The 17,074-nt window shown below is 33.9% G+C and overlaps 1 protein-coding gene across 1 annotated transcript; it reads left to right on the top strand.

Moving 5' to 3' along the window:
- Positions 1–8,585: 8,585 nt before the first annotated feature.
- LOC147405435 (SAP domain-containing protein) lies at positions 8,586–15,919 on the top strand. The gene is made up of 6 exons (XM_086433189.1): positions 8,586–8,839; positions 10,704–10,749; positions 13,445–13,565; positions 13,873–13,952; positions 14,591–14,697; positions 15,659–15,919. The coding sequence occupies exons 1-6, from the start codon at positions 8,699–8,701 to the stop codon at positions 15,707–15,709; spliced, it is 546 nt and encodes a 181-aa protein (XP_086289315.1). The 5' UTR covers positions 8,586–8,698; the 3' UTR covers positions 15,710–15,919.
- The last annotated feature ends 1,155 nt before the right edge of the window (positions 15,920–17,074 follow it).

Genomic DNA, 17,074 nt, shown 5'->3' on the forward strand with positions numbered 1-17,074 from the left:
TTTCTCTGCTTTTTTGTGTAACTGACTGCCAAGTATTTGTTATTGTTATTTGCAGTTTTCTGTTTGTCTAAACTCTAATGTTTAAGATATATTGGTATGTTTGTAGCCAATAGTAGTCATCATTTGAGGTTAGAATATTTCTTTTCTTTAATCAGTATAACTTTATAAGCAGATTTGTTATGAAAAGTTCACAACAAACAACTGTACAAAAGAACATTTAGTGAAAGAGAAAATCACTATAGAAAAACCAATAAAGCTACAAACTAATTAAACAATCTCGTCAAAATAGGAAATCATCAACCAGACAACCCCTAATGACAAAAAATTCAAAGCAAGGCCTTAATATTGAACACATTGATATAATAACCTTCTCCTTGAAAAATAATTCTATGGTTCCTTCCCCTCCAGAAGGTCCAATGTACTCTACATGGAAGCAACCTCCAAATATATACATATTCCTTTCTCGGAGAATGATCTGGCACCCTACCCCTCAAATAGTGCAGAGACCTCGGGAACACCCATTCCATCTCAAAAGAAGACTAAGTGCTCCCAAGTGTACAAGTGTTCAGTGTTCTAGCAATGAATAATTGTTTTACAAAGATAACACATCTATTTGGCTTAGAAGAACCCTTTTTCAGTAAACGATCGATAGTGAGAATTTTGTCCAAGATAGCCGTCCATGCAAAGAGACACCTTGGAAGATATGGGGGATTACAAATTGTCTTAACTGAGAATTGGTGGACCTTTTTCTCTTGAAGTCTCTCTATAGTAAGATCTTACCATGATCATTCATTGGAGTTCCATCTCTGTACTCTCTTTTAATGGCTTCCTTAAGGCATAAAATAGGATAGGTGACGAAGGAAGGCCGCCATAATGTCAATCTCCCAATCATTCACTTCTTCCAAGGCCAGGATCCAAAAATTTGATCCTTCTGTTTTCTTAAATTGCCTAATGACTACACTACCCTTTGCAATGGAGAGAAGGTGTCAAGCTGGACGGTCCAATCTTAAAGAGGCGTTGCCACAGGAGACATTCTTCCAAAATCTAACTAATGTCCTTCTACCCACCTCGAAGAGAGTTTCACCTAAATAGATTTAAGTGATTGAGAATGCTTTTCCAACCACTTGTACCATATGAAAATGAGCAAGCTTTGGGAAACTTCCCAAATAATGTAGCCACCATTATTTGAACACCTCCAACCCACGTTGCAAAACATAAAACGTCTCTAATCTTTGCAATCACCAATAGGGTCGAAAAGAGGGAGGCTAGAGTGAGTGCTCTCTTTCAACAAGAATTTACCTCATAAGGATAGAGAGAGAGATCCTTCTGTGAACTCAATGCGCTATAGAAAATAACTTTAGAATTGTGTTAGCCTCCAAGGGATTCTGAAGGTAGGAAGACGATAACTTGCCAACTGACATCTCAAACGTTTTGCTAGTGATTCAAGCCAGCTATCTCCCCTTTGGCCAAATTGATATGGAGACCCCGAGACAAACCCTCAAAACTTCTCAAATACATCTGAGAATGAATAACTGCTCTTGTCTAGCCTTAAGAAAGAATTACATGTCATTCGCAAATTAAGATAAGATATGGCCGGCTCATTGCTCCCTGTATGAAAGCCCCTAATATGCCTTGCCTCAATGACTCTTTTAACCATTATACTCAAGACTTCTGTCAATATAATAAATAAGTAGGAAGACGAAGGATACACCTGCCTCAAACCTTTTGAGCTCTTAAAGAATCCAATTAGAGAGTTTATTAATCAAAATGGAAAATGAAGCCATTGAAATACCACTTTGACCCATCTCCTCCGTTTAGTTCCAAAACCATTCTATTCATCAAATAACTAAAAAGGACCAAGTTACATGGTCATGCATTTTTCCCAAGCTCGACTTACACAATACACCTATAACTCCTTGGTTCTTGAATCAGTGCATTTATTGACGTTTAGGGACTAATTGAAAATCTATATTCCTTTTGAGTGAGGACTCTTTGACATGGGGGTATCACATAATCAATCACCTCTTTCTTGTGAGTGTCCAAAACCTTAATGAGAATTCTGTACATGCTCTCACAAGGCTAGTGGGCCTAAGGTCTTGCTACTATTAGCTCCACCCTTCTTCAGAATAAGGGTGATGAAGCTCTAGCACTCCTTTTAAATATATGGAAACCGTAAGAATTTACATGTGGCCCTCATTTGCATCGTCATTGTAAGGCGTATGTAACTGATATGCCTGTATAATCTTTACTCGGTAGTTACAAATGTATATGGTACTCTAATTTTCATATTCTGGCCCAAGTTATAGGGCTTCCAAGGTCAAAGATACAATCATATTTTGGAGATTAAACCAATTGCAACATAGTGGATGTTACTTCGTTCTTTATTAGTAGGAGAAGATGATTATGGGTGGAAATGCTCATGTGGTCCGATGGAAAAATGGGTATAAAGGATAACTTTGGGTATTGTGAGCTATGTATTGCACAGGATGAAAAATGAGGTTTTCTCTTTAGACTGTAAGGGATCTTGGAATGCGGCTTGTCAAAGTAACTCTATTTGTAGTAATTTTTTGACAAGCTTAGCTGTATGAGAAAACCAGGGGAAACATCCAAGGAAGCCCATCATTAGGACGATAAGACTTACTCGGGCAAAGTTTCAATAAACTCATTTGTTGTAAACTAAACCGTTTGTGGCTCTTTGTGTATCTTTTTATTTGAGGGGTGACTCAGATACTTTTGGCAAATGGTGCTTATGAGGGTGTGTGATTGTGGTTGTGTCAGTAAGATGGCACAATGTCTAAAGTTGATTAATTGATCTTATAGTCTTTCATTTCTCTGAGTCAAGAACAATGATGACTACTTTAATTGGTTTTCTTAGAGGTATATTGTCTTAAGGAGCAAAGCAAGGAAATAAGATGTAAACCTCGAATTCTGGGTGATTCTTTAGCATTTTTTTTAGTGCATTGTGGGAGATAGTTTCATACATTTTCAAAGCATACCTTTCAAGGGTGAATATGGATAAAGGTTTCATTGCGGCTTTTATTTTATTAGCCATAAGGAAGCAACTAGAGGTATTGATTACACAACGACCCATGGAGGAACATTTTTTTTAAGAATACAAATTCCAAGTTCTAGACAGAATCTTCATACTTGATGAGTGTTTGGATTGGAGAAATAAAGGAAGAATATTAGGTTTCAAAATCATGTGAAAAGGCATATGAACATGCCTATCGGTCCTTAAGTTAAATGAGCTTTGACATCTTCAGCATCATCAAAACATTATCCCAAAAAATTGAGGTTGGCTGGATGAATTCTATTTTCCAATCAACCCTGTCCAAGGCCATGTCCTCTGTTAATTCAAGTGTGTTTATAATCATATCTGACCTCACTACCTCAATCCATGTCTTTTTTGGTTTTCTTTTTGCTCTTTTAGAACCTCCAACCTTTAGGGGATGTTTTGGTCTTTGTTGAATATGACCAAACCATCTCAATTGACCGTCCCTTAATTTATCACCTATTGGGATTTGGGAGTACTGCATATTCAAAAATGTGTATACTTCTAATTTTATGTTTCATATTCTTTCCACTCATCCATCTTTGCTTCCTGCTAAGTTCAATCTATAAACATCTTATATCTTGATTGCCCAATAGTCAACTCCATAAAACCTAGCTGATCTTACAACCGTCTTACAAAATTATCCTTTTAAGTGGAATGTGTAGGTTATACAGCATTTCAGAAGTACACATCTATAACCAACCAGTTTTAATTCTATGGATGACATCCTCTTCAATCTTCCCATCCTTGTGAATAATAGACCAAAGTAATAGAAATGGTTATTTTGGAGTATTTCCTTGTCATCAATTTTCACTGCCCCTTATGGATAATAATATACTACCAATTTCTTGACTGCCAACATTCAGCTCATTTAGATTTTAATCTATTGTAGCCAATATTAATTTTTTGGCTTTAGAGAACTATGGCAATGCTATCCTTTACCTTCCCTTTTGAGAATCATCGCAGAAGCTGTTTATCGGCTGTAGTGGGTAGAAGATATAGGCCACATTGATGGCCTTGGATGGATATGTATCATCTTAGATAGTGTCTCTCTTTGTTTGGTGGATGACACCCTCATTTTCTATGAGGCATCTATTACTGGTATGGGAATTCTTACGTCATCATCTTCTGTGAGGTTCCCATTGGTGGAACAGAAATTCCTGAAAACATTTCATGTCTAAGTTGGAAACGAAGATGGTAACCTGGATGTGTAATATAGTGTATTAGTTTGGGGATTGCTCCAATCAAAAATTCACTTTCCTCGTCTACTTATTTACTTCCAAGTCTTTGTTTGGATTTTGGATGGTAGATGCAAACAAACTAGAGGAATTATCGTTATTTTCTATGAGAAGGTAAAAGAGGGAAAAAGAACATGGCATCGCCTGATAGAGTGGGAAATTTTTTGATGGAGTGCTATAAAATGATCAGGAGATGGGCACTGTGCAGTCTTACAGTTTGGGAGAATCTTATGGTGTGTGGATGTAAATTCTCTCTTTATGTAGTGTTTATTAAGTTAGAGAAGGATTTAAGAGTGTTTGGGATGAGGAATTGGAGAGTCAAGTGTCACACACATGTTCACTAAACTAGAGCCAGTTAATCGAGGTCATCTCTGATATTGATAGAGGTGTAGTTTTTTGGTTTTTTTTTTTTTTAAGAAAAGAGAGGGTCACCCATTTTTCTTGTTTAGGGAGAATCTTGAAGGGAGCAAAATAGCTGGATTATATCGATAAATTTAAATATATCTGAACAAGTTAGTGGCAAAAGGCAGAAATCAAGTTATTAGAGTTAGGAACATGTATACAAGTTCTCTGTACAGGTGTAAAGTTTTCTCATAGTAGCCACTAGCATAGAAAAACAGTGGGCAACTTTGATGTTATCTCAAGTGATAAGCTGGATCATTGACAGTCACTATAGATGGTTGAAGAATAAACTGTTGAAAAAAGTTATAGGTTATTAAAGACTTGTTCTTCCACTATGAGACAAAAGTGAGGACAATATTGGAGGTGATCATGATTTGCTGTCATGTCCACTTTGAGTGGATATGGATTTGCTGAACAAAAGTACAGAAGGGAACGGTGGAGCTATCTTTCATCATAAATTTGGGAAGTGGGATTGTAGATTGTAGATTGTAGTATATTTCTACTAAAAATGAGAACTATGTTGTTAAAACCGTAATTTCTAGGATTGATCCAAATACGTTAAACTATTAGCCCAACCGGGAGAAACTTTTTGGACACTTTTTTCTGCCTCCTTTTGTTTGTTGAACGATTGTCATTTGTCTGGATTTGCATTCCGGATGAAACTTGTGTTCATTCATATTTTATCATTGTCCACTCTTTACTTCCTCCAGCCAAGATGACATTTTTCAGTTCTACATCATTTCAAGAACCGTAAAAGACCTTTTAGATTTGATCCTTTGGAATGTACAAAGGGTTTCACCACACCGTTGTGACTAACAGGTTATCACTGAATCCCCATAATTTTAGTTTTTTTAAAGGTTATCACTGAGTCGGAATCTTTTGGCTATATGCTGGTGGATTTCCCTGTAACTATTTATAACACTAGTAACAAAGTAGATATAGCCCTGAGTTTTTTTTTTTTTTTTTGAATAATGGTTTTCTGACGCCCCCCTCCCCCCTCTGACACACACCCCCAGACGTGGCATGTGCTAGAACCATAGATTCTTTTCCTGGGGATAAAAAATCTATGGTCTAGCCCATGCCACATCAAAGGGCGTATGGGGTTGTGTGTCAGATGGGGCATCAGAAAATCATGACCTTTTATTTATTTTTATTTTTTTTGCTAGGCAAGCAAGATTAGCAGTCATTAATTAGTAGCCAAAGGTGGGTTTTGAAACCAGGTGGTGGTATCAACACTCACAACACCTTCATTGCAGAATGAGATATGTGGAAAATGTTGTTGGAGAAAAGAGATATAAGCTGAAATAGTGACAAATGCTGATCACTTTGCACATTGTGAGACACTCACCATGTGCCGCTGCCCAAATACAATGCATGGAATCGCAAACTTTTGGTGGTAGGGTCTACAATACTTGATGCCAAGGGCATTTTGAGGTTTGGCCAAGCTGTCCTTTAGCCCATGTAAGAGAAAATCTAGTTTTTCTGTGTGTATGTTAGTGTGGGTTCATGTTTGAATTATTTATTTTTTTGACTACATATTATTATTAAACAGAAGAAATATTTTTCTATAGCTCTCTAGTAACCGTGAGGATAAAAAAAAAAAAACTTGTTGGGTCTCTCCTTCCACCAACCCCATTTTCAATTTGGCTAGCAAATTAGTTTGTTTATAAGTTTTAGATTCAGAAGTATTTCATTTTATTTCAAAAGTACATAAAACTTGATTAAAGACAAGATAATTCTTCTTTAAAGTTACAAGGGGATTCCATAATTGTCATTTTTTTCTCTAGTTTATCACTGAAGATCATTTTTTCCTCCCATAATGGTCTGCAGTCTGTTATGCTTTTATTATTATTATTATTATTAAAAAATTTTTTTTTTTTTTTTTTTGTGATTTTTCAGATGCAATTATAATTTTTATGCTGCAACTTATATGGGTTTGACTCGGAAGTTTAACAGATAAAACGAGTTTCAGCCTATAGGTTTTGTTTGTTTTACTCTTACTAGTTAATTGGAATGTAATAATTTTGTTTTTTATTTTCAATGGAAATTTGTCAAGTTCTATATTCTATATACAATTTTATTAGACACGGCTTAATATTTCAAGTTCTAGAGCTGATTCAGATCCAATCTGAAAGTTACAATATTTCACTATTTTTAGATCGAGTAGTGCTGGAGTGACATCAACGGGAGACACACAGGGGACAACTTGACATGGTGGCGCACACATGTTCATAGATGTGTTTTACTTATATTTCGGAGAAAACGCACTAACGGGCATGTGCGGACCACCATGTCAAGATATCCCCCGTGTGTCCTCCTATGAGGTCATTCCCGCGTCAGACCTTAATTTGAGTAGTAGAAGAGATTTGACACCAAAATTTGAGTGATCTTAAATGCCCCTATTTTTATATTTAAATTTAATATAATCACGGTCACTAGGGTAAAAGGCAAGAAAAATTGCAACCTTGCTTAGTTACCAACTTTTTTTTTTTTTTTTTTTATGCAATCTTTAAAAATCTTTTAATCAATATTTTAAATTATAAATAAATCCTTTTGATAAGCCACCTTCTAATATTGATATGCATCTTATATCTCAATTAAATACGTAATTAAAAAAAAATTACATATTTTCTCACATTATTTGATAGGGCATCCTTTGGTTGGGGTTGATTAATTGAATCCAAATCATGATCCAGACCTAATGTTTTTGAGTATCGAGTTGGATCACATCTGTTGACAGCCATGCTCTACAACTCAATCATTGGTAAATGATTCTGGAATAAAAGATATTAATCTGAATCCAATCATTAATGGTAAGATCTGATCTTCTTGAGAGCTAAGATAATTAGATGGAAAAGGATTCATCCATGAATGATAAATCATCTCTTGCGCCATCCATCCTTAAGATGCTACATGTAATCGAAAATATAATTGAAACCATGATAGTAAATTAAAACATAAATCTTTTTCTTGTGTATCCCAAGGCAAATGATCTACGATTCTATCCTGGGGGCGTACAACAGAAGTGAGTGTCAAATTATCACAACTCATCAAATAATTGGGTATCACTATTTTATAATAAGAGAAGGTGGATTATAAGTTGTTCGACACCAAAAAAATATAAAAAATCAAGAAAATTACAACCCATCATAATACAATTACATTGCTTAATTTTCAAAATTACAAAAATATTTTTTTTTATTATGTAACCTTAATACCTTTTAATAAATATTTTAAATTACAAATAATTTTTTTTGATACATGTACTTTTGCACACACCACCTTCTACTAGTATAAATAGGGTGAGTTACCAAAACATACAATCAAATCTTCTTATTTATCGAAACAACACACACTTTAAATAATTTATGAAGTCAATAAAAAGGTGTTTTTGATAAACAAGTAATTTTTTTTAAACAATTATATAATTACTAATAAATATCGTATATATGATGCCCCCATATTAATTTTTGAAATACTAATTATACTCCAAGTATTTTACTGTTTTAAATTTTTTTTATCACAATAGCAATTAAAAAATTAAAAGCATGATTTGATAAATATTTTATAATGATGATATGGTCATGAGTTGGTAAAATTTTCTTATAAATAACTAAAAGGTGGGTGGCATGTGCAAATTTATATACATTAAAAGGGTTTATTTATAATTTAAAATATTTATTGAAGAATGTGTAAATATTACATAATAAAAAGGATATTTTTTTATAATTTTAAAAACTTTTATACATCTTGAACTAGAAGTTTCTTAGTTTTGGACCAAAACAACCCTGATCATATTAAATTTAAATGCAAAAGTAGGGGTATTTGTGGGATCAAAATTTGGTGTCGAATCACTCCTCTCATTCCCATAATATTCTATTTAAGATACAAATTTTTTGATTAATGGATGATTCTTGAGCAAAATCTCAAGAAGTCGAAGTGGTGAGTCGAAACGGTTAGCGCGTTTGACAGCTACTGTTACTAAGAAGGTTTTGAGTATTTAACTATGGAGGACGGAATCTTTGCGGAACCAAACACTGAAACACAGCCAGATTCGGAGCCAATTATGATGGGAGGAGCTTCGAAGTATCTAACAAACCTTCCTTCTCGCGGTCTCTTCTCCTCCACCATGCTCTCTTCAAATCTGGTAATTTGTTTTCATCCCTAAACCCTAATTATTATTTCTTACTGTTTTTAAATTCTATAAGAAGAATTATTGTAATTTTGTTCGGGAACTTGTATTTTTATTTTATTTTTTTGCTTCGTTTGATCTTATTTTGGGAACTTTTCATTAGAGATCCTTCGTTATCTTTGAATTTCTAATATTTATGCTTTTAGAAGTGCATGCAGGTTGATTGTTGGAAACGTAGAAGATGAAAAACTATCTTTTTTGTTTTTTTTCGATTTTATTCTTCTCTGAATATTAGGTTTTATAGTGGTTGGAAGTTTGTAATTTGGGTTTTTGTTTTTATTATTATTATTTTTTTTCCTGAGTAGTTTCTGTGAATAATTGTGGTTTGGGATCTTTGGATTTTTATATTTTGAAATTCCGATTGATGGGTAGAAATTGGAATGGGTGATATATTGGTCTATTTGTTGAGTCTAAGTGTCTAAAAACGTGAAGTAAGTGCACATTGGCTAATTTAGTGTACCAAACTTGAGTTATTGCAATGGAAGTATTATTGGATCAGTTTCTATTTCTAGAATCATGATTAGTTGATTTTTTTTTGGCCGATAGTTGTTACCACAAAGTTACACTTATAGGTATATATCATGGTTTTAAATCTCGTCTGAGACCAAAACAAATCGTCTGATATCGTCCACCAGCAAGACGGATAGACAATTCAAACGTATCAGAAGAGATTTAAGACCATGGTTCATTTGTCTCATTGTTGAACGAGATGACTCAAACATATCGGAAATCTCGTTCATGGATGAGATGATGTGTCAAAATGAGTTTTAAAACCATGGTATATATACCATGTTATTGTACAAAGTGGAATGAAGGAACAAGATTCACTAGCCGACTCCGAATCTTTGGGATAAGGCTTTGGTTTGTTGAATTAGGTTGGAGGGTTGGGAGTTGCTTCACTTAGGTTAGTGTGTTCACGACTCTTCTATCTCTTTAATTTTTTCCTATTCAACTAAAATTTTTTTTTTCCATTCTATGGAGTCTTCTACGAACTTCCTATGTTTTTTTTTTTTCATAGTACGTCTCTCAATGAATCAACAGTAAATGTTGTAGAGCAAGACATTAATGGGATTGCTTGCTTGCATTGTTTCCAATATTTCATTTCACTTTGGAAGCTATGCTGTTGAAACATATTCATTGCCATTAGATGGTTGATTGAAATGTTTTTAAAGCTGGATGCATGGGGGAGGAGGCTCTTCAATGGCTTAAAGTGTGATGTTTAAGCTTCGATGTGAAGTACTAGCCTCAAAAGCATTATCTTTTTTAAATAAATATTAAAAGTAGATAATATGGTAACTTGAATAAAAGAAACATTTTTTTGAAAAAATTATGAAAGAAACATTAGTTTATTTCATATGGGTCCATAGATGTACTTGTTGATTCTATTTAGCATAGAAAATTTTATTATTATTTATAGAAGGATTGGGAATAACCAAAAGGAAATAATTGATTTTAAATGTACTAACCTAAAATTGCTACCAATGGCATATGTAAATGAGATGCATGGCGTTGACAAAAAAATTCTCCCCAAAAGAGGCATAAAAGACATCAGACATTCTCGTAGTCTCTTTTAAGCCTTAGTGGATGAACCATAGGCTTCAAGAGCTTTCTTGTTCTTTTAATAAGCCTTCAAGTATTTTCAAGGTAGGTGAGGCTCGAGGCTCAATCCCCAAATACCTTTTTTTTAACTCCGTTTAATCCCCCCCACACCCCACTCCCTTTTCTTTATGTATATATTTAGCTGCAATTGTATCTTTTTAGATTTCAAAATTTTGATTTCATTCAGATTTGGGGCTTACATCTTGGTAACTTCTTGCAGGGTGGAATGCGGGTCTATATTTGTGAACATGACACTTCACCACCAGGTCAAGTTTTGCTGTCAACATCCTAATTTTAATTTTATTTCTTTTTTAAATCCAAAGCTTCAGACGTATTCATGCTATATTCTTATAACTGCCATTCTTCCACACGACTACTTATGTAGTACGAAAATAATTAATTCTTTACGAGTTTTTTATAAGTGATTCTTTTGCGATTTTTTTTGTTTGTTCTTGGAACTCCATTGGCAGAACTCAATGACTGGTCATTGTTATGATCTTCTTTAAAATTCTATTGATAAATATAACGTTTTTGAGGCTTACATATTTTGTTCATGACTGATTATTGATGGCAAACCTTTTGATATGTGATTCATTGGCCAAATACAAGGTGTTTTCTACCATGATGCGGGCTATTTTTCGACGATTCTTAGCAAAATCTCATGAGGGAATGAACTCATTCGAGCTAATTCAGAAAATTATGGGGTTGATCTTTCAAAGCTGTGTGTCTAGCAGGGGCGGAGCTAGGATTTTGCTCATGTGGGGGCAACCAAGAGTAGAAAAAAATTGTGGGGACAATTAAGTGTGAAAAAAATAGTTGTGGGGGCAACTAAGAGTGGAAAAAAAATTGTGGGGGCAATAGTGGTAAATTTGTTTATCCACCGCTAAAATCTGTCGCAATAGCACATTAATCCATAGAATTTGAAAACTCTTGTCGGGGCAAGTGCCCCCACTCTAAATCCGCCCTTGGTGTCTAGGATTTAATATCTCATTGTTTCAATATCTTTGATTGACGCTACAATTTAAGTTTTTTTTTTCGTTTTTTTTTTTTTTTTTTGAAAAAGGAATTTTGAATATCTATAGTTTTGCAAATATGGTTCTGAATTTTACTTTTCATATTTCCAAAGTTGTTCAATTAATTGAACTAATATATGTATCTCCAAATACATTAATGTTTCCACTTTCCAGCCCCACTTCCTTTGTCCTATATTTCAAACTATGGCGTCCTTTAGTTCCTTTGATGTAGCTTCACTGTGTTGTTGATGGGGGACTATGGAGGTTCTTTCTTTTTTCAGTTTGAGATGTCATGGGTGATGTCTCAAAGGATGATTGAGGTTTCTGATTAATGGTTCTTCAAGGCTTTGATTTGCATTGAATAGAGCCTTGCAGAGATTCCTCTTTTTTGGAGCATTTAGAAATAAAGAAATAGATGGATCTTCAAAAGTTGTGATTTTCCTTGGAGTTAATTGTTTTTGAAGATTAATGCAACTTATCTTAGGTCCTATGGTGCATCTGATTTCAAAGGGCTGATATACATGGGGGAATTGGTTAACTCCTAGTTTGTTAGGCCTTAGATTTTATGTTTTATGAGTGAGATGTTCTCTCACTGCTGTTTATATTTGTACAATATTCTGTATACTCGTACATTGGTTGATGTCCTCTTTTATCTTATTTTAACATATTCCCTAATGAAAAAGGCCCTCCAAATGGGTATTTCTTTGACTTTAAAAAACTTCCTTATGTGCAGAGGCGGATTACAGTGGGGGCACTTGCCCCCTCAAGAATTTTCAAAGTCTATGGATTAGTGAGCTATTGCGACAGATTTAAGCAGCAGATAAAAAAGTCTGCCACTATTGCCCTCACAAAAAAAAAAAAAATCACTCTTAGCTGTCCCCACAAAAAAAATTCTTGGGAAAATAACTAAAAGAGAATAAAATATTTTAATATTGACAAACAAAAAAAATCTATTATTTTCAAAAATTACCAAAAATAAATTAAATCGCTGGACAGTCTTGCGTTTTCATAACTCACTGGACTGTCCAGCGTTTTAAACATAATTATAAAAGCACCCCACAAATTAATAAGGGCAACCCATAACATAGCCAAATTGTTTCGTCTTATACGGGTTAAAAGTTTTGGAATGAGCTGATTTTTTGTGAGGATGATCTCTATGATAAGGAGATCATCCTCACAAAAAATCAGCTCATTCCAAAACTTCTAACCCCATCAAAACTGGTTTACAAAAAAATGGATGATTTACGGTTCTTGAACTTGTTTTGATGGGGAGTTTTGTAATGGGCTGTTTTTGGTGAGGACGATCTCCTCATCATAGATATCATCTTTTCCAAAAATCAGTTTATTCCAAAACTTTTAAGTCATATAAGACACAAAAAAAAAAAAAATCGGCTATGGTGTTAGTTGCCCTTATTAATTCATGGGGTGCTTTTATAATTACCCGTTAAAGGCATTTTTGGTAAAACAATGAATTTTAACACATTACGCTGGACAGTCCACTGACTAAATTCGTTTTTAGTAATTTTTGAAAAAATATATTATTTTTTGTAAATATTAAAATATTTAACCCTCTTTTATTAATTTTCCCTTTTTTCTACTCTTGGTTGCGCCCACATGGGCAAAATCCTGGCTCTGTCCCTTCTTATGTGCTTTATCCATTCTAGATTCCGACCAACAGTTATTCTGATTTTGTTGATTTTTTTACCCTTTTTGTTGATTTGTTTCCCAAAGGACCTATCATATTCTTTGTTTTTTGGTATTTGCAACTACGTTAATATAGTTCTGAGTTTATCTTTTGTTTAATGTGGTATCTGTTATTTTTATTTTGAAATTATTCTTTCTAGGGGAACAGTTCTTGTAGTATCGATTACTTAGTGTAGCTAATGTTTTGAGCTTGTCATTTTAACTGTAAACCTGTTCTCACTCTCTCATTTATTTGTCTGTCCAGAGGAGCAATTGATAAAGACAAATCAAACAAACATATTAATTAGATCTCTCACGCTTAAAAAACAGACCAGCTTGAAGGATGTCAAGGGTAAAGCTACGACTGAGAATGCAAAAGGCAAGAGGTAAGCGTTCTATTCTTTATTGCGAGTTGACACATCTCCACATACATGTCTTATTTTTACCTGCATATGTAAAATGTGTGGATGAGTTCTTAAGTACTTTCATCTTATAGTTCCATTAGGTACAAAAGGACTATTTAATAGCTTACAAGAAAGAAAATATATGTTATTGTTATATGCCCGTCCAAAGAGAGTACTATGCATCCCTTAACAGCTATTTCCACGTTGCTTCATGATTTTTCAGAGTTGATGTTATTGAGCTTTACCTACATCTGTTTTTTGTCTTTTCTTTATTTACATTTCTTTACAGAGTTGCTGAAAGATCTGTAGATGGCAAAGCAGCAGCTAAGAGAGCCAACACAACCTATAATTCTCGTCATCGTCGAGAAGGTAAATTGTAATAAATTTATTTTGCCTAAATTCCTAATAGGACCGTCAATGGATCGGATCTGGGACTGATCCGATAAACATCAGATCAGACCCTCCTTGGATGGGTTTTTGTTGGATCTCAATATTAAGATCCAGATCTTATCCATTAACAATCGGTTCGGGCCAAACCTGATTATATATTTAAAATCTAAGGAAATTTAATATCTCAACAAATATAATATAGTTCATATACTTTCTAACACATTATCAGATCGGGTCTTTATCTGATTGGGACATGGTTAATCCAGATCCGATCCAATAAGATACCGAATCGAAACCTTATCGGATTGGAATGGACCGGATGTCTGGTCTCATCCGATCCATTGACAGACCTATTGCCTAAGCAGTTTGATGAAGGAAACATATGGAAATTCTTTTATATGAACTGACAATATTCTCTCTCAAATTTGGTTGTCATTTATCTATACATGCAGTGGTTCATGTTTTGCTTGCTTGCATTTTTCTTTACCTTTATTTTACCAAAGCTATGACCTCGGGTGACCTCTTAAGAGAATTGCAATGAGTTTGAGAAAGTTATATGCATTTTGAAGACTTGGGGAATTCTAGTTTGAGATTCTAATGATTTGTTGATTGTATAGAGGGGTCAAGTAGTGGTCGCATGGCTGACAAGGATTTCCAAGGTCTGACCGTGGAGAAGCTCCGCGCAACTCTGAAGGAAAGAGGTCTTTCGACTAAAGGAAAGAAGGTAAATCAAGCACTGCATTTGCAACTGTTTACCATCTCTTTCTAGTGATAAATAATAATAATAAGGGATCATGGTTTTAAAACTCGTTTTGACGTCTCATCTCATCCATGAACGAGACCTAGTCATCTCGGACGAGATATCCGATTTATTTGAGTCGTCTTGGACAAGATTGTAAAAGATACCTTAGATTAGAATGAGAACAAACCACGTCTTTGAGACGACTTGTCAACTCGTCTCATTGGTGGACGATACCGAGACAAGTCGGACGAGTCGTCTCGTTCTTGGATGAGATTTAATACCATGAAAGGGGTTGCTGTTGTGGGAAACATCATCAAATCTGGTGAACCCATCCAATTAATGAGTTTTTTAATTAAGAGAGCTGCTATTGGCACCCCAACTTTTACTTATTACACTCTTATTAAAAATAAAGAAAGAAAGTACATGGTTGAGAATAAGTAAAGGTAGGGGTGCCAATAAAAGGTCTCATTTTTTTTTTTTTTTTGCTAGATTTTTTTTAGGGGTTTAAGATTTTATATGAGCCTAATCATAATCTTAAGCAACGACTGAAATTGTTTGAACGAGTGTTATAATGTTTTGTAATGTTGAGATTATAATTTGATTCAATCCTTTGTAATGTTTTAAGAGAGTTTTAATGTTTGAAGAGTGTTTTAATCTTTAATTGGGGTGTGATAAGTGAAAGTTGGGGTGCCAATAGCAGCTCTCATAATTAATGAATCATTGCAGTGCTGAAGTGCTGTAAATTACAACAGGTCTACAGTTAGAATCATCTGATTGATGAGCTTTGTTGGGGTTCAGTCGTAGAACACTTGGACTCCAGATGATAACAAAGTAAAATCATAAAGAAGTTTAGTGTTAGAATAAGTATGTTATATTCTCGTCTTCAACATTATTTTTTTCCAAATCTAATGTCTTCGATCATGATGTGTGGGTCCGCTTGCAGGATGAGCTGATTGCACGCCTCAAAGCTGCTAAGGCCGATGGCGAAGCATAGTTCAACTAGGGGGAACAAATCAGCCCCACAAATGTGTCTGTGTGTGTATACATCCGGTGGGTGAGAACTTTTGATCTAATTTAGGGGTTGAAGCTTGTTTGAACTAACTAACTTAAATTTGGGTGAAAAAGAGGAAAAATAGTCTTTATGTAAGACAGTCTGTGATTTACAGATTTACATCTTAGATAATTTTTGTTTTTTGTTTTTTTATATATTATTGGTATTGGTATTGTTATTAATTAACTAATTAATTAACTATTGAGGCATTGGTCACCAGCCCACCAGCGGTACTACTAGACACTACCATTTAGCTTGAAATACTGATAACAAAAAAAAGGGAAAATTACTTCAAGAACAATAGCATAGGGACTTCTTCCAAGTAGTCTTTAGTTTTCAACAGTTGCTTGGCACGACATTTAGTAAATTTTTTTCTTTTTAAATAGTCTTTTGGATCTCATCTCCCACATTTCTCATGATTGAATGTCTTAATCGTTCAACTTCATCGTTTTCATAAAAAAAAATTGGATTTTTGACACCTTCATGGTTTTCATAAAAAAATTGGATTTTTGACACCTTAAATGAGTTTCTGAGATTTCATTCCATTAAATAAGAAGTTATTTTTAAAGATTTTTTCAAACATTTTGAAGATGTATATAAAAAATTAAGATTTTTCACTTTCTTTTATCTTAGTTTTTGGATGAAAATCGATCAATAATAGGTTCTTTAAGTTGAAATCATTTAAACAAGTCATTATCTCAAGTTTTTAGTCAATATTTTTATTTATTTTAGTCGAAAAAGTTTGAAAATTAAACATGGGTGGATTTTACTGGTGTTGAGTTAATCACTTTTTATTTAAAAAATCGTGAATTCAACAGTAATTAAAAAAAAAATCAATTTTGACAATAAATAAAAAATGATAGAACTCGACAATAAATACTGGTGAGTTCGACAATAAAAAATGTCTTGTCAAACTAACACGCAAAACTAAGGACTATTTAGAATTTTTCCTAAAAAATTGTACTTTTAGACTCAGGCCCTGCCTACTTGTGGACTCTATTATCATAATTATCGTTAAAGTTTTTATGTCAAAAATTGGGGGTCCATTGAATGGTAAAAGGTTAGTATATATTTTATAATTGAATAAATAGTAAAAATAAAAAATAAAAAAAATTAGTGATCCATCCCTATAACGATGAAATTTTCAAATAATTGAATACATCACCAACGAGTTTGTGGACCAAAACATCTAAAAGGACATTATAGACATGATATTGCCCCAAATTTTCATGGTCTAAATGTCCATAATCCCTTTTAAATTCTGGGGTGGGCATGATCTGATCTGATCTTTTTTCTTATTTTTTATTT

This window comes from Akebia trifoliata, chromosome 3 (assembly GCF_017979445.1).
Source record: "Akebia trifoliata isolate Shusen 1 chromosome 3, ASM1797944v1, whole genome shotgun sequence".
NCBI lineage: Eukaryota > Viridiplantae > Streptophyta > Magnoliopsida > Ranunculales > Lardizabalaceae > Akebia > Akebia trifoliata.